Source organism: Erythrolamprus reginae, chromosome 1, assembly GCF_031021105.1.
Source record: "Erythrolamprus reginae isolate rEryReg1 chromosome 1, rEryReg1.hap1, whole genome shotgun sequence".
Lineage (NCBI taxonomy): Eukaryota > Metazoa > Chordata > Lepidosauria > Squamata > Dipsadidae > Erythrolamprus > Erythrolamprus reginae.
Window position 1 is genome coordinate 19,086,910 of NC_091950.1, and position 18,351 is coordinate 19,105,260.

The 18,351-nt window shown below is 43.1% G+C and overlaps 1 protein-coding gene across 1 annotated transcript in view; it reads left to right on the forward strand.

Annotated features, from left to right (window-relative positions):
- The window catches only part of NCAN (neurocan), a 134,679-nt gene that overhangs the window by 35,470 nt on the left and 80,858 nt on the right, over positions 1-18,351 (forward strand). The window contains exons 3-4 of the mRNA XM_070746268.1: positions 9,130-9,304; positions 14,133-14,264. Coding sequence (XP_070602369.1) covers positions 9,130-9,304; positions 14,133-14,264 — 307 coding nt within the window. The remainder of the gene's footprint in view (positions 1-9,129; positions 9,305-14,132; positions 14,265-18,351) is intronic.

The window sequence follows — 18,351 nt, forward strand, 5'->3', positions numbered from 1 at the left end:
TCTTTGTTGTGCTTTTTTGATGATGTTTTTGATGTTAGGTGAATATTTTAAGTCTCGAGATATGATAGAACCTAGAAATTTGAAGATCTCTACTGTTGATACTGTGTTGTCTAGTATTGTAAGAGGTGGTAGGATGGGAGGATAAATTGTAAGGATATAAGCAACAAAGATATCTCCGGGACCACCTTCTGCCACACGAATCCCAGCGACCAGTTAGGTCCCACAGAGTTGGCCTTCTCCAGGTCCCGTCGACTAAACAATGCCATTTGGTGGGACCCAGGGGAAGAGCCTTCTCTGTGGCAGCCCCGACCCTCTGGAACCAACTCCCCCTGGAGATTAGAATTGCCCCCACCCTCCTTGCCTTTCGCAAACTCCTCAAAACCCACCTCTGCCGTCAGGCATGGGGGAATTGAGACATCTCCCCCAGGCCTATATAGTTTATGCATGGTATGTTTGTGCGTATGTTTTGCTTTTTAAATAAGGTTTTTTTTAGAGCTTTTAAATATTAGATTTGTTATACATTGTTTTTATCATTGCTGTAAGGGGCAGCATACAAATCTAAATAATAATAATAATAATAATAATAATAATAATAATAATAAAGATACAATCATACAGTCATTAGTGGACGGAGATGGATGATGGGAACGATGAGAAGATTAATAGCAATACAGCCTTAGTGAATTTATTTATTTGTTTGTTTGTTTGTTTGTTTATCTATCTATCTATCTATCTATCTATCTATCTATCTATCTATCTATCTATCTATCTATCTATCTATCTATCTATCTATCTATCTATCTATCTATTAGATTTGTATGCTGCCCCTCTCCGAAGACTCGGGGCGGCTAACAACAATGAAAAGACAATGAAAACAAATCTAATATTAAAAAATAATCTAAAAAACCCCAATTTAAAGAACCAATCATACATACAAGCATACCATGTATAAATTCTATAAGCCTAGGGGGAAGGGAAATTTCAATTCCCCCATGCCTGACACAGACAGAGTTGGGTTTTAAGGAGCTTGCGAAAGGCAAGGAGGGTGGGGGCAACTCTGATATCTGGGGGGAGCTGGTTCCAGAATAGTTTGACAGTGTTGCAGACGTGGTAGATAAATCCACAGTAACTGAATTTAAACATGCCTGGGATAAACATATATCCATCCTAAGATAAAATACAGAAAATAGTATAAGGGCAGACTAGATGGACCATGAGGTCTTTTTCTGCCGTCAGACTTCTATGTTTCTATGTTTCTAAATACTGTTTCCAGAATAGTTTGACAGTGTTGAGGGAATTATTTGTTTAGCAGTGTTCGGGGGAAAAACTGTTCTTGTGTCTAGTTGTCTTGGTGTGCAGTGCTCTGTAGCGACGTTTTGAGGGTAGGAGTTGAAACAGTTTATGTCCAGGATGCGAGGGGTCAGTCAATATTTCCACAGCCCTCTTTTTGACTTGTTGCAGTATACAGCGTATACATAAATATGAGCCAGATGTCAAATGTTTGAATTTTAATCATGTAACCCTGTGGATGGTGCAACAATCATAAGTGAGAAAAATGATTATAGGTGACTTTTTTCAGTGCCGTTGTAACCGTGAACAGTCAGTAAAGGAATGGCTGTGAGTCAAGAACCGCCTGTATGGAGGACTCAGGACAGCACTTTTTCAACTAAATGTTTTTTTAAAAAAAATGTTTCGAGAGCACGACTTATTTCATCTGAAGCGCCTTTTGTCTTTGAGAAATATTTCTGGCCCTTAGAAGATGCTAGGAAACTCTTCTTGATTTAATGCCGGTTCCTTCAGCACATATTTGTGGAGTTGGCGGGCCCAAGCAATTAGTCCAATGGTGTTAAACTCAAGGCTTGCAGGCTGAATACGGCTCGCAGGGTGCTTAGATCTGACCCACAGTCCCGCCCTGGAAATAGTAAAGTCCCGGCCTGCGGTGTTTCTGCCAGTGAAAATAGAACTCAGCAGGGCTACATGCAGCCCTCCCGAGCTCTGTTTTCAGCTGCGCCAGCCTCCTGCAACCTCTGCCAGTGAAAAGAGAGCTTGGGAGGTCATGTGGGTCCCTCCCAGGCTCTGTTTTCAGCCACGATGACCTCCTGCAGCCCTCTGCTAGTGAAAAATGAGCCTGGGAGGGCCACATGCAGCCCTCTCGAGCTCTGTGTTTGGCCACAACAGCCTCCTGCAGCCACTGCCAGTGAAAAGAAAGCTTGACAGTGCCACATGTAGCCCTTGTGGGCTCTGTTTTTGGCCCTGACAGCCTCCTGCAGCCCTCTGCCAGTGAAAAGGGAGCTTGGGAGGCCATATGGGGCCTTCCCAGGTTCTGTTTTCAGCCATGATGGCCTCCTGCAGCCCTCTTCTAGTGAAAAATGAGCCTGGGAGGGCCACATGCAGCCCTCTCGAGCTCTGTGTTTGGCCACGACAGCCTCCTGCAGCCACTGCCAGTGAAAAGGGAGCTCCGGAGTGCCACATGCAGCCCTCCCAGGCTCTGTTTTCGGCCCTGACAGCCTCCTGCAGCCATCTGCCAGTGAAAACTGAGCCTAGGAGGGCCACATGCAGCCCTTGTGGGCTCTGTTTTCAGCCGTGACAGCCTCCTGCAGCCCTCTGCAAATAAAAAGGAAGCTCGGGAGAGCCATGGGGAGGCCTCCTAGGCTCTGTTTTCAGCCGCAACGGTCTCCTGCAGCAATGAAAAGGGATCTCGGGAGAGCCACATGCAGCCCTCTCAGGCTCTGTTTTAGGCCGCAATGGCCTCCTGCAGCCCTCTGAGAGTGAAAAGAGAGTTTAGGAAGGCCACATGTAGCCCTCCTGGGCTTTGTTTTGGCCATGACGGCATCCTGCAACCCTCTGCCAATAAAAAGGGAGCTTAAAAAGGCCAAATGTGACCCTCCCAGGCTGTTTTTGGCCACGATGGCCTCCTGCAGCCCTCTGCCAGTGAAAACTGAGCCTAGGAGGGCTACATGCAGCCCTCGTGGGTTTTTTTATCAGTTGTGACGGCCTCCTGCAGCCCTCTGCCAATGAAAAGGAAGCTCAGGAAGGCCACATGTAGCCCTCTCAGGCTCTGTTTTCAACCGCAATGGCCTCCTGCAGCCCTCTGTGAGTGAAAAGGAAGCTCAGGAAGGCCAAATGTGGCCCTCCCAGGCTGTTTTTGGCCACGACGGCCTCCTGCAACCCTCTACCAGTAAAAAAAGGGGGGTTGTGAGGGCTTCAAGAGGCTGACATGGCCAAAACAGAGCCTCAATGAGTGACATCAAGCTGGCCATGCCCTCCCCAGCCCCCTGAGGTCAAACCCAACCCTGATGCGGCCCTCAATGACGTTGTGTTTGACATCGTTGGGTTAGTCATTTGCTCTCTCTTTCTCCCCCCCCCCCTGAATCTAACACAGGGCATCATGAGAATCCATTCAGCCTTAGCTTTCGTTCCCATTGGTTTAATTGTATTCCTCCCCTGCCTTTACATCAAAGGGGTGTGTGGGTGTGCGTTAATGAAAGACTACAAAAAAACCCCCACCCCACCACACAATCTGGTTGTGATTGCGCATAGACTTTGAGCCTGGCTTGTATGCTAATTAAAGGACTTCATGGTGGTTTATGAAGCTCAATAATTTGACAACCTCTGTCACGGAGCTTTGTAAGTAAGAGACATAACACAAAAGGGGGGGAGGGAGGGGGAGGAGGAGGAGGGAGAAAGTTGTGCTGCGCGCAATCAGCGTGTAAGAGCTCCTCCAGAAAGAATTCAGACAACCATCACCAAAGGTTGCATTTCACAATGTGTTTATTCGAAGGAGGGGAGATGCCCTTGGGTTGTGCGATTGCCTCCGTCACAAATATCTTAGCAACACCGCAGACCAGAAGTGGCTTGACCTAGCCTTTTCCCAGGAGTTTAATTTCCCATTCATCCAGACGTTCTCCCATCCAAAAACCGCTACCACGGTTGACCCTGCTTAGCTTTAGAGGTCAGCCAAGAACAGTTAGACACCCTCTATCTGTTTTTGTTAGCTAAGTGTCTTGCCCAAGCCATCATTTGATTGATTAAGTGCTGCTTTGTATGTTTGGGTTTTTTCTTTTTGTTTTACAGTAGAAAGTTTCTTTTTTCTTTGTTTTTTGTTTTCTAACAACAACAACAGAGTTGGAAGGGACCTTGGAGGTCTTCTAGTCCAACCCCCTGCTTAGGCAGGAGACCCTACACTACTTCAGACAGATGGTTGTCCAACATCTGCTTAAAAACTTCCAGTGTTGGGGCATTCACAATTTCTGGAGACAATTTGTTCCACTGATCAACCATTTTGAATGTCAGGAAATTCCTCATTACAGCGATCCCTCGATTTTCGCGATCTCGATCTTCGCGAAACGCTATATCGCGCTTTTTCCACCCGATGACGTCACTCTCTTCCTTCCTTTCTCATCTTTCTTTCTCTCTCTCTTTCTCTCTCTTGCTTCTTCCTCTCTCACACTCTCTTCCTCCCTCTCTCATCTCTTTCTTTCCTTCTCTCTCTTTCTCTATCTCTCCCCCTCTTGCTGGCGGGCGGGCGGGCGGGGCGGGGCGAGCGGGGGCATCAGCGAGGAGCCGGGGTTTCCCCTTTGCGTGGGCGGCAGGGAAACCCCGATCTTCATCTGCTCACTGCTGCTGCGGCCGCCCAGCAGCTGATCTGCTCGGCGGCAGCAGCGAGGAGCCGAATCAGGCTTTCCCCTTTGCGTGTGCGGCAGGGAAACCCCGATCTTCGTCTGCTCGCTGCTGCTGCCACCGAGCGGATCAGCTGCTGGGCGGCCGCAGCAGCAGCGAGCAGACGAAGATCGGGGTTTCCCTGCCGCCCACGCAAACTCCACCATCTGCACATGTGCGGCCATGGAAAAAGGGCGCGCATGCGCAGATGGTGTTTTTACTTCCGCACCACTATAACGTGAAAAATTGAGTATCGCGAGGGGTCTTGGAACGTAACCCTCGCGATACTCGAGGGATCACTGTAGTTCTAAGTTGCTTCTCTCCTTGTTTAGTTTCCACCTATTTCTTCTTGTTCTACCTTCAGGTGCTTTGGAGAATAGTTTGACTCCGTCTTCTTTATGGCAACCCCTGAGATATTGGAACACTGCTATCATGTCTCCCCTGGTCTTTCTTTTCATTAAACCAGACATACACAGTTCCTGCAACCGTTCTTCATATGTTTTAGCCTGTAGTCCCCATATTATCTTTGTTGCTCTTCTCTGGACTCTTTCTAGAGTCTCAACAACCTTTTTGCATTGTGGCGACCAAAACTGAATGCAGTATTCCACGTGTGGCCTTACGTGTGGTATTACAACACAGGAATAAAAACATAGAAGATTTACGGCAGAAAAAGACCTCATGGTCCATCTGGTCTGCCCTTATACTATTTCCTGTATTTTATCTTATAAATAAATACAAAACACAGCATGGTAGAAATCAAATTTAAAATGGACCAATTAAAAATCTAAAATCCATTAAACATACTAAAATATCAACCCTAAAAACCCATATCCTAAAACCATTCACTCACAGTCATAACATGGGCAGGAACAGAATGTTCAACAGCCCCAAACCTGCCGGCAAAGATGTATCTTCAGCAACTTCCAAAAGGCCAGGAGGGTGGGAGCAGTGCCAATCTCTGGGGGCAGTTGATTCCAAAGGGCTGGAGCCGCCACAGAGAAGGCTCTTCCCCTAGGGCCCGCCAGCCGGCATTGAGCCAGGGTGGCGCAGCAGGTAGAGTGCTGTACTGCAGGCCACTGAAGCTGACTGTAGATCTGTAAGTCAGCGGTTCAAATCTCATCACCGGCTCAAGGTTGACTCAGCCTTCCATCCTTCCGAGGTGGGTGGGGGCAATAGGCTGGCTCTGTTAAAAAGTGCTATTGCTAACATGTTGTAAGCCGCCCTGAGTCTAAGGAGAAGGGCGGCATAAAAATCGAATAGATAAATAAATAAATAAACTCTGTGAGCCCTGACCAGCTGCTGGGATACATGAGGCAAGAGACGGTCCCGTAGCTGGTCTGGTCCTAAGCCATGTAGGGCTTTATAGGTAACAGCCAACACTTTAAAAATGTTTTATAGGTGCCATATATCACCATCAAGGCTAGCCCAAATTTATCCCAAATTAAAACCAAATTGTTGGAGATGTACAAAAAGAAATGGAACATCCTTCCACATGTGGTGGACTTGTCCAAAAATCAGAGCAATATGGATCAAAATTAGAAAATGGATATATGAAATTACTAAAATTAAACTACAATTTAAACCAGAGATTTTCCTACTAGGTATAATAGATTTGAGAGTCAAGAAAGAAGAATACCTTTTAATACAACACTTAATAAGGGCAAGCAGGATCACTATAGCACAAAACTGGAAGAAAGAAGATCCACCAACGGAGAGAGATATGATTAAAAAAAATGCTTGACTGTGCAGAATACGATCCACTAACACAAAAATTAAAAAACGACAAAAAAACACAAGAGACAGACGTATGGAAAAACTTTTATAAATGGGTCAATGATCGGGGGGAAAAATAGATGTTGACAACTCTTTTTAACTGAGACAATACTTTCGATATGAGTATAGATATGTATATACGTATAACTTATACATATATATGTATATTATTTCGCTGATATGATTATCTGTAAATTTAGAATAAGAGGCAGCAGGGGTAGGGGTGGGACGGAACTATATGTTGTATTGTCCTTTAACAGAAAATCTATAATTGTAACCACAAACTAAGAATACAATGTTCTGTTTATGTGTGTGTTTTTAAACATGTATATAATTTAATAAAATCTATTTTAAAATAACCCACAACCAACACTTTAAATTGCGTTTGGAGAATTATCGGGAGGCAATGCAGCTTGTGGAGTGTTGATGAGATAGGGGCATACCTGGGAACTGGGAAGGCCCACAAGGGCTCTCGCAGCTGCTTTTTGTACTACTAGCAGTCTCCCAACGTTCTTTAAAGGTGGCCCCATGTAGAGAGCACTCAAGTAATCGAACCTCGAGGTGATGAGGTTTACTCTTGTCGACTGCCTGGAAAATCCCTGCATTTCTCTTGGCAAGCTGAGAGCTGAGAATCGTGGGTCCAAATTCATAGAAACATAGAACCATAGAAGACTGACGGCAGAAAAAGACCTCAGGGTCCATCTAATCTGCCCTTATACTATTTCCTGTATTTTATCTTACAATGGATATATGTTTATCCCAGGCATGTTTAAATTCAGTTACTGTGGATTTACCAACCACGTCTGCTGGAAGTTTGTTCCAAGCATCTACTACTCTTTCAGTGAAATAATATTTTCTCACGTTGCTTTTGATCTTTCCCCCAACTAACTTCAGATTGTGTCCCCTTGTTCTTGTGTTCACTTTCCTATTAAAAACACTTCCCTCCTGAACCTTATTTAATCCTTTAACATTTTAAAATGTTTCGATCATGTCCCCCCTTTTCCTTCTGTCCTCCAGACTATACAGATTGAGTCCATTAAGTCTTTCCTGATACACCTGATCCACCATTCTTGTAGCCCGTCTTTGGACCCGTTCACTTTTGTCAATATCTTTTTGTAGGTGAGGTCTCCAGAACTGAACACAGTACTCCAAATGTGGTCTCATATTTGGAATACTGTGTTCAGTTCTGGAGACCTCACCTACAAAAAGATATTGACAAAATTGAACGGGTCACCTAGCAGTCTAGGCTAGAACTCCCATTCTCCCAGTTTCTAGCTTGGTGCCTTTAACCCTCTACCCAATTGGCCCTACCTGTTCATGACCTTCTATATGCCTCTATCCACGATCTAGAACCTATATGCTTCTATCCACAAAAAAAGAAGAGGTCAAATTATTCTCCAAAGTATCAGAGGGCAGGACACAGAAACCATGGTTAGAAAACTAATCAAAGAGAGAAACAACCTGGAATTAAGGAGAAATTTCCCAGCAGTGAGGACAATTAACCAGGGAAATAACTTGCCTTCAGAAATTGTGGGACTTCCATCCCTGGAGGTTTTTAAGAAGAGACTAGACAGTCACTTATCTGAAATGGTAGAGAATCTCCTGCCTGAGCAAGAGGTTGGACTAGATTACCTACAAGGTCTCTTCCAACTCTGTTATTCTGTATTCTACTACTATATGCTGAACCCAAATGTTCCTTAATCCCACCACATGTTTGAGACTAGTCCAAGGTCTTTTTCTATTCTTCTCTTTTCTTCTCTTTTCTCCTATCCTATCCTATCCCGTTCTATCCCTATCCTATTCCTATTCCATTCCTTTCTCTTTTCTTTTCTTCTCCTTTCTTCTCTTCTCTTCTATTCCTATTCCATTCCATTCCTTTCTCTTTTCTTCTCTTTTCTTTTCCCTTCTTCTATTATATCCTATTCCTATTCCACTCCTTTCTCTTTTCTTTTCTTCTCCTTTCTTCTCTTCTCTTCATATTCCATTGTCTCTCTTTTCTTTTCTTCTCTTTTCTTTTCCCTTCTTCTATTATATCCTATTCCTATTCCATTCCTTTCTCTTTTCTTTTCTTCTATTCTATTCCTATTGCATTCTTTCTCTTTTCTTTTCTTCTATTCTATTCCTATTGCATTCTTTCTCTTTTCTTTTCTTCTCTTTTCTTTTCCTTCTTCTATTATATACTATTTCTATTTCTATTCAATTCCTTTCCCTTTTCTTTTCTTCTATTCTATTCCTATTGCATTCTTTCTCTTTTCTTTTCTTTTCTTCTATTCTATTCCTATTGCATTCTTTCTCTTTTCTTTTCTTTTCTTCTATTCTATTCCTATTGCATTCTTTCTCTTTTCTTTTCTTCTCTTTTCTTTTCTTTTCCTTCTTCTATTATATACTATTTCTATTTCTATTCCATTCCTTTCTCTTTTCTTTTCTTCTCCTTTCTTCTCTTCTATTCCTATTCCATTCCTTTCTCTTTTCTTTTCTTTTCTTCTATTCTATTCCTATTGCATTCTTTCTCTTTTCTTTTCTTCTCTTCTCTTCTATTCCTATTCCATTCCTTTCTCTTTTCATTTCTTTCTCCTATTCTATTCCTATTGCATCCCATCCCATCCCATCCCATCACATTACATTCTCTTTTATTCTGTTGTGTTCTGCTCAATTAATTCAGATCTCCTTGTCTTCTCCTTTTTCAACCCTGCCTAGGTGTGGTTTTTCACTACCGAGCGGCCAGTAACCGCTACGCTTTGACTTTCGCAGAGGCGCAGAAGGCCTGCGAAGAGAACTCGGCTGTCGTTGCGTCTCCTGCCCATCTCGAGGTGGCCTTTGAGGATGGCTACGACAACTGTGATGCTGGATGGCTCTCTGACCACACTGTTAGGTATATGGAAGAACGTACATTCTAACTGGATTGATTTAGGAGGGGACGATCCAATTTTCTGCTCTGAATTAGTACAAGATGAAATATGTTATTTTGTTCTGGGGTTTTTTTTCCTTCCAAGAAAAAAGAGGAGACGCCTGCTGGTCTCTCTATACAGAAATTTTGTGAATCTCCAAATGTTACGTCACCGCAGGTGTGCTCAGGTGCATTTTAATTACTTTATTGCAGTGAAATATAACTGCATAGGACTTTGGGCTGCCTTGACATAAAACTTCAGATAAACCTCCACAAATAACCATAACGAAACCTGGCAGGTTTTTTGTAACAGTAGTAAAAAGAGACATTACTGAGACCAACCCGAATTTATGTTCTTTTTTCTGGTGGTTTTTAAGGAAACACCATTGTTTTTAAGAGAACCAATTTTATTTTTATTTATTTATTTATTTATTTTGTCCAATACACAATGAAGGTTATAGAGGAGATACTCATAGTAAAATATATCGAAGAAAGAAGAGAAGAGAAGATTTAGGAATAAAATATATCAATGAAAGAATAGAAGAAGAGATATAGAAATAGAAGAAAGGTATAGGAGATATAGGAGAGCAATAGGACAGGGGACAGAAGGCACTCTAGTGCACTTGTACTCGGCCCTTACTGACCTCTTAGGAATCTGGATAGGTCAACCATGGATAATTTAAGGGTAAAGTGTTGGGGGTTTGGGGATGACACTACTGAGTCCGGTAATGAGTTCCACGCTTCAACAACTCGCTTACTAAAGTCGTATTTTTTACAGTCAAGTTTGGAGCGGATAATAATTGACTATGGGTCAATTTTGCTGAAAAATGGAAGTAAATGTAAACACCGCAAACAGCCATAAATGGGGGCTAATTTTTTAGAATAGAATAGAATTCTTTATTGCGAGGGGGCGCGTATGAGATTTCGGCAATTTTTTTTTGCTGCTGTGCATGCGTGGAAGCAAAAAAATTGCCAAACTTCTGCACATGCACAGAAGCAAAATCTTGCTAGGACGCTTGCACACATGCACAACACACCCGAAGCTAAATACGCAGTGCACTGGTAGTGGCAATAGTGGCAATTTGCCCCTGGTTAAGCCTACCCTAGCCATGCTCACCCCAGCCCCCTGAGGTCAAACACAACCCTTTATGCGGCCCTCAATGAAATCCAGTTTGACACTTCAGATACAGTGGTACCTCTACCTAAGAACTTAATTCGTTCCGTGACCAGGTTCTTAAGTAGAAAAGATTGTAAGTAGAAGCAATTTTTCCCATAGGAATGCCTCCCATATATTGCGCCAGAGAGAGAAACACAGGCGGGCGAGAGGGGGGAACCTCCCGCTCCTTTGAGCGAAAGGCGGTGGCTGCTGCTGCTACCTGCTTCCTCTTCCTTCCCATGCTGAAGGGCTCCCCTCTTCTCTCGCTCGCTCACTTTGTAGCCACCACCTTTCCTTCACTGTGGTGACTCCTCGGTTTGGCTGAAGCCGAGTTGATCCGGCCTGGGCGAAGCGCCCCCTTTTGTCTTTCCGTGCCCAGATGCTCCGGGAGGCAAACTCGCGCCAGGTCTGTGGGAGGCAGCGCGAGGGAGTCACCACAGCAAAATGGTTTATTCCCTCTCCAAGCGCTCAGAGAAAGGAAAACACTCCGTTAACTCTGGGCTGCCCAGAGCAAAAGGAGCCTTTCTTTTCTCTGGATACTGGCAGAGGTTTATTCCCTCTTCAAGTGCCCAGAGAAAGGAAAACACTCCATTCGCTTTGGACTGCCTGGAGCAAAAGGAGCCTTTCTTTTCTCTGGGTACTGGCAGAGGTTTATTCCCTCTTCAAGTGCTCAGAGAAAGGAAAACACTCCATTCGCTCTGGGCTGCCCGGAGCAAAAGGAGCCTTTCTTTTCTCTGGGTACTGGCAGAGGTTTATTCCCTCTTCAAGTGCTCAGAGAAAGGAAAACACTCCGTTCGCTCTGGGCTGCCCAGAGCAAAAGGAGCCTTTCTTTTCTCTGGGTACTGGCAGAGGTTTATTCCCTCTTCAAGTGCCCAGAGAAAGGAAAACACTCCGTTCGCTCTGGGCTGCCCGGAGCAAAAGGAGCCTTTCTTTTCTCTGGGTACTGGCAGAGGTTTATTCCCTCTTCAAGTGCTCAGAGAAAGGAAAACACTCCGTTCGCTCTGGGCTGCCCGGAGCAAAAGGAGCCTTTCTTTTCTCTGGGTACTGGCAGAGGTTTATTCCCTCTTCAAGTGCTCAGAGAAAGGAAAACACTCCGTTTGCTCTGGGCTGCCTGGAGCGAAAGGAGCGTTTCTTTTCTCTGGGCGCTGGCAGAGGTTTATTCCCTCTTCAAGTGCTCAGAGAAAGGAAAATGCTTTGTTCTCTCTGGACTGCCAAAGCCTCCTTAAGCGCCACCGAAAGGTTCCTCTGGCAGCCCAGAAAAGCCCTAGATGGCTGGAATTAAAGGGGGAATGTCAGGAAACTGGGAGATTTCTCCAGGCTCAGGTTCTTAAGTAGAAAATGGTTCTTAAGAAGAGGCAAAAAAATCTTGAACACCCATTTCTTATCTAAAAAAGTTCTTAAGTAGAGGCATTCTTAAGTAGAGGTACCACTGTATATCAGTTGGATCATAAGTTCTTTTGATGCATTCTTTTCTCATTGTGCAGCGACATTCGCTGCACCAAAAAATAAAACCTTGTTGCAATTGTCTGCGCAAACACAGGGTCTTTGCTTCTCCTCTGTCCTCCTGGTATCCTGTATTATTTTACCAACGGGCCTGCAATTATTAGTAACGGAGAGAGGGAACCCCCTGGAAGTTGCGACTGAATAGGACTAACTAAGCGGCAAAAAAGACGATACGCAACACCCAATACTGGATTTAATTTTATAAATTCCCCTAGTTAAATTGGAATTAGGCAAGAGGAGTGAATGGAGCAGAATGACACAAAAGAGCAATAAAAGAACTGAACCGAGGGGGAAATCGCTCGTTGCTCACTGCAAGAGACCGATTTGGGGGTTGCCATTTTGAACAGGCAGATTAGTAGAGAGACACTTGACAATTTGTGACAAGGCAGGAAGGCGAGGAGGGCAGTTTGCCACTGGGGTCCTTTTGCAGAAGAATTCAGGCCTGGTTTTGAGACAAAGATGGGGAAAGAAAATAATTATTCAGCCCTGGAAAAGGAGGAAGTGTGAGGGATGGGGGGGAGACACGGAACAGCCCTTTAACAGAGCAAGATTCTGTTAACTCTGTAACTGATGTGGGGCATTTTTCATTCCCCAGGAACGTGAATGGGATTGAATGGAATGTCTGGAGACCTCACCTACAAAAAGATATTGACAAAATTGAAGGGGTCCAAAGACGGGCTACAAGAATGGTGGAAGGTCTTAAGCATAAAACGTATCAGGAAAGACTTCATGAACTCAATCTGTATAGTCTGGAGGACAGAAGGGAAAGGGGGGGACATGATCGAAACATTTAAATATGTTAAAGGGTTAAATAAGGTCCAGGAGGGAAGTGTTTTTAATAGGAAAGTGAACATGAGAACAAGGGGACACAATCTGAAGTTGGGGAAAAGATCAGAAGCAACGTGGGAAAATATTATTTTACTGAAAGGGTAGTAGATGCTTGGAGCAAACTTCCAGCAGATGTGGTTAGTAAATCCACAGTAACTGAATTTAAACATGCCTGGGATAAACATACAGTGGTACCTCTACTTATGAATGCCTCTACTTAAGAACTTTTCTAGATAAGAACTGGGTGTTCAAGATTTTTTTTGCCTCTACTTTTAAGAACCATTTTGTACTTAAGAACCCAAGCCCGGAAAAATTTCCCAGAAAATTTGAGAGCATCACAAAGGTCCGGCCAGTTTCCTGCCATTCTTCCTTTAATCCTGGCCATCTTGGGCTTTTCTGGGCTGCCAGAGGAGCCTTTTGGTGGTGCTTGAGGCTTTGGCAGTCCAGAGCGAGCAAAGCATTTTCCTTTCTCTGAGCACTTGGAAAGGGAATAAATCTCTGCCAGCGCCCAGAGAAAAGAAATGCTCCCTTCACTCTGGGCACCCAAATTCTGAGCTTTTATTTCTTTCCTAATGGTTTTGCATGCATTATTTGCTTTTACATTGATTCCTATGGGAAAAATTGCTTCTACAGTACTTACAAACTTTTCTACTTAAGAACCTGGACTTCCGTGTTTTTGTGATGCTGTAGGGGAATCCCAGCAGTGCAAAAACGGGCGCTTCGCTGGCAACGGAAGTCCAGAGGTGGGATTTCCCAGCGAGGGGAGCCTCAGTGAAATCGTAGCATCTCAAAAACACAGAGGTCCGGAAGTGGGGTTTCAAGGACTTCAGTGTTTTTGCGATGCTGCGATTTCACTGATGCTCCCTTTGCTGGGAAACCCCACCTCCGGACTTCCATTGCCAGTGAAGCACTCGTTTTTGTGATGCTGAGATTCCCCTGCAGCATCGCAAAAACACAGAAGTCCGGAGGTGGGTTTCCCATGGAGGGGAGCCTCAGGGGAATCCCAGCAGCGCAGAAACGGGTGCTTCGACTGGCAAAAGGGGTGAATTTTGGGCTTGCACGCATTAATCGCTTTTCCATTGATTCCTATGGGAAACATTGTTTTGTCTTACAAACTTTTCACCTTACGAACCTCGTCCCGGAACCAATTAAGTTTGTAAGACAAGGTATCACTGTATATGAATTATTAAATAATATATTTTTTCCTAAAGTCTTCACGGTGTGGCTTTCCCTTATGGCTGAAAGAAGCCTTTAAGTGATGGAGTTTAAAGCAGCTGCATCTTTTTCCTCTCTTCAATTCCCTCCCCCCCCCCCATCTTCCTACAGGTATCCCATCACCCTGTCAAGACCTGGTTGCTATGGTGATCGCAACAGCCTCCCAGGAGTCCGCAGCTACGGCAAGAGAGAGGCCAGCGAAGCATACGATGTCTACTGCTACTCCAGAGAACTCCAAGGCAAGTTATTATGAGTAGATTTACTGAATTCTTTGCAGGGGCAAAGTGCATAATTGTGGGGGTTTGGAGGGGGGCTGGGAATAAGGAAAATGTTGTGCTTGGTGCAGGAACCTGTATAGGGTTGTGTAACAAAGCTTGCTTGCAATCCCCCGTTTGGGATTAAAAATTGGGGGGTGGGGGTTGGAAATGTTCCACGATGGGTGTTCTTCAACTTACGACATAGCGCAATCGAGCCCAAAATTTTCTGTTGCTAAGCAAGACCGTTTTTAGGTGAGTTTTGTTTCAGTTTACGGCCCTGGTTCCCAATTTGGGGCAATTTCACTTTTAATGGGGGCAATTGGAACCTTGTTTAAACCAAGTTAATGGTTTTTTAGGCTTCCTCCGCCTGAGTAGTTCACTTTTTGAATAATAAGAATCATATTTCATATAGGGGGGGAGGCCTCAGGATTTTAGAGATGATTAGGTGGGGCAGGGCCAAAAAAAGGTTGGGAGCCACCTTCCTTGCCCCAGTTGTCTGCCTGCCTGCTTTTCCAACATGTTTAGAATGGTATTAAACCCAATTCCAGCACAACTGAAATCAATACAGCCTGGTAGTCCTCATCATATGGTCACAATTGAGCTCAACGCTTATCTTATTAAGTGAGACATTTGTTAAGTGAATTTTGCTTCATTTTACAACCTTTCTTGACATAGTTGTTAAGTGAATCATTGCCGTTAGAAACATATAAACATAGAAGATTGATAGCAGAAAAAGACCTCATGGTCCATCTAGTCTGCCCTTATACTATTTCCTGTATTTTATCTTAGGGTGGATATATGTTTATCCCAGGCATGTTTAAATTCAGTTACTGTGGATTTACCAACCACGTCTGCTGGAAGTTTGTTGCAAGGGTCTACTACTCTTTCAGTGAAATAATATTTTCTCACGTTGCTTTTGATCTTTCCCCCAACTAACTTCAGATTGTGTCCCCTTGTTCTTGTGTTCACTTTCCTATTACAAACACTTCCCTCCTGGATCTTATTTAACCCTTTAACATATTTAAATGTTTCGATCATGTCCCCCCCTTTTCCTTCTGTCCTCCAGACTATACAGATTGAGTTCATGAAGTCTTTCCTGATACGTTTTATGCTTAAGACCTTCCACCATTCTTGTAGCCCATCTTTGGACCCGTTCAATTTTGTCAATATCTTTTTGTAAGTGAGGTCTCCAGAGCTGAACACAGCATTCCAAATGTGGTCTCACCAGCACTCTATATAAGGGAATCAAATATGAACCAGTTACTAAGCATCTGAATTTTGATCACATGATTACATGGGTGCTGTAATCATGTGATCAAGATTCATAAGTATGAAAAACAATTGCAAGTCACTTTTTTCCAGTGCCATCTTAAATTTGAAAGATCATTAAATGAATGGCTATAAGTTGAGGACTACCTGTGCTCTTTTGAGAACAACCAGAAGGCTCAGAACGGTCCTTTTTCAACTTTCAGAACTTTTCTGCCAGAGTTGGAATTATATCGGATCACTTCCAGCACAATTGAAATCAGTGTTTTAAATTCCCAAAGCTCATTCTTTTGACTGTGAAATAGGGCATCATTTCAAGCTTGAAATGGTTTGAATTTGGAATGTTTTTCCGTATCTCTGACTTTGCATCCCCTGAACTCCAGTGGATGGAATTTAGGCAGAAAATGCATAAAACATGCAAAGCTAATTCCCCAGGTTATGGGGCCACAGGCTGTCTGCTAAAAGTTAGGTAGGCAGGGATTAAAAAGTGAGTGGAGCTAGGAGGGGGTGAGAAAAAACCAGTTGAATTAACTGGGTTTCATTTCCATTAAATTCATTAAATATTGTTGATTTAATTATTAGGGCTAGGGAGTGTTGGGGCTTCCCTCCAAAAAGCACGCTTTGAAGATTGCAGGAATGCAAACATAGCATCTGCTTACAGCTTTTAAAACCCAGTTGCCTCTTTCGGTTTAGCTCTTTAGTCCTCTAATTATGAGCATATTGTAGCCTGCCTAGCACAAGTTATAAGTTGTGATGGTGATAAATCCGGTCACCTGGTGGCTGATCTAATTTTATGACCTTTTTTTGCTGCAGTTGTTAAGTGAATGCTGTGGGTCATTAAGCAAGCCAATGGGGAGGGGGGGTTTGCTGAAAAGCTGTTCTTGTTGTTGTTGTTTTGGCAAAAACGTTGTAACATGTGATGACACATGACTGCGGGATGCTAACAGTCATCAATGTCAGCCGTTTGCTGAGCACTCAACATGTGGTTATGTGACTGAAGAAGAATAATGATGACAGAGTTGGAAGGGACCTTAAAGGTCTTGTAGTCCAACCCCCTGCTTAATTAGGAAACCCTACACTACTTCAGACTGATGGTTATCTAACATCTTCTTAAAACGTCTAGTGTTGGAGCTTTCACAACTTCTGGAGGCAAGTTGTTCCACTGGTTAATTGTTCTGACTGTCAGGAATTTTTTCCTTAGTTCTAAGTTGCTTCTCTCCTTGTTTAGTTTCCACCCATTGCTTCCTGGTGCTTTGGAGAATAGTTTGACTCCCTCTTCTTTGTGGCAACCTCTGAGATATTGGAAGACTGCTATCATGTCTCCCCTGGTCCTTCTTTTCATGAAACTAGACATACCCAGTTCCTGCAACTGTTCTTCATATGTTTTAGCCTCCAGTCCCCTAATCATCTTTGTCGCTCTTCTCTGCAGTCTTTCTAGAGTCTCAATATCCTTTTTGCATCATGGCAACCAAAACTGAATGCAGTATTCCAAGTGTGGCCTTACCAAGGCCTTATAAAATGGTATTGACACTTCACGTGATCTTGATTCTATCCCTCTGTTAATGCAGCCTACAACTGTGTTGGCTTTTTCGGCAGCTGCTGCACGTTCATTCATTATTTTATTTTATTTTATTTTATTTTATTTTATTTTATTTTATTTTATTTTATTTTATTTTATTTTATTTTATTTATTTTATTTTATTTTATTTTATTTTATTTTATTTTATTTTATATTTTATTTTATTTTATTTTATATTTTATTTTATTTTATTTTATTTTATTTTATTTTATTTTATTTTATTTTATTTTATTTTATTTTCTACTTTGAATATGGTGGCCATCAGACCTATGGAACTGGCTTGTAACTATCCCCGGGGAGGTCCATCATAACCGGTCATAAATTGTGGACTACCTGCATTGTTGGAATTTGCACATTCTAAGCTAAAACACAGAGCAGAAGGAACCTAAATATCTTTCACAGAAATTACCCGGTGCTGTTTTTCCAATACCGGAAAGGGTTTTTATCATACGTTTGCTCCCTATTTATTAACCTGCCTCTAAATGCCACTTTATAGCAGCTCGAGTAGGAAAGGCTATTGCGGCTTCTCAGAGACATTTTATTGGTCATTCTGGGAAGCAGTGAAATGGACTTCAAGGACCCATTTGGAGCAGATGGCTGTTGATTGAATGATACCTTCCAGAAGCAAATGAAATGCCACTCTCTTAGAGGCTCCTTAGAAACTCTTGTTGCTTGCTGATTAGGAAAGAGCAGAAGCTGGCTTGATCTTGAGTAACCCAATTGAGCATCACTTGTGTTACAAAATGGAGTTCCTTCTGTCCCAGTCCTGCCTAAACCCAAAAAGTGTTCTTTCTTAAACAAGCTGACTTGATCCTGTCTGCTGAATCCATTCCTCATAGAAACATAGAAACAAAGAAGTCTGACGGCAGAAAAAGACCTCATCGTCCATCTAGTCTGCCCTTATACTATTTTCTGTATTTTATCTTAGGATGGATCTATGTTTATCCCAGGCATGTTTAAATTCAGTTACTGTGGATTTACCAACCACGTCTGCTGGAAGTTTGTTCCAAGGATCTACTACTCTTTCAGTGAAATAATATTTTCTCCCGTTGCTTTTGATCTTTCCCCCAACTAACTTCAGATTGTGTCCCCTTGTTCTTGCGTTCACTTTCCTATTAAAAACACTTCCCTCCTGGACCTTATTTAACCCTTTAACATATTTAAATGTTTCGATCATGTCCCCCCTTTTCCTTCTGTCCTCCAGACTATACAGATTGAGTTCATTAAG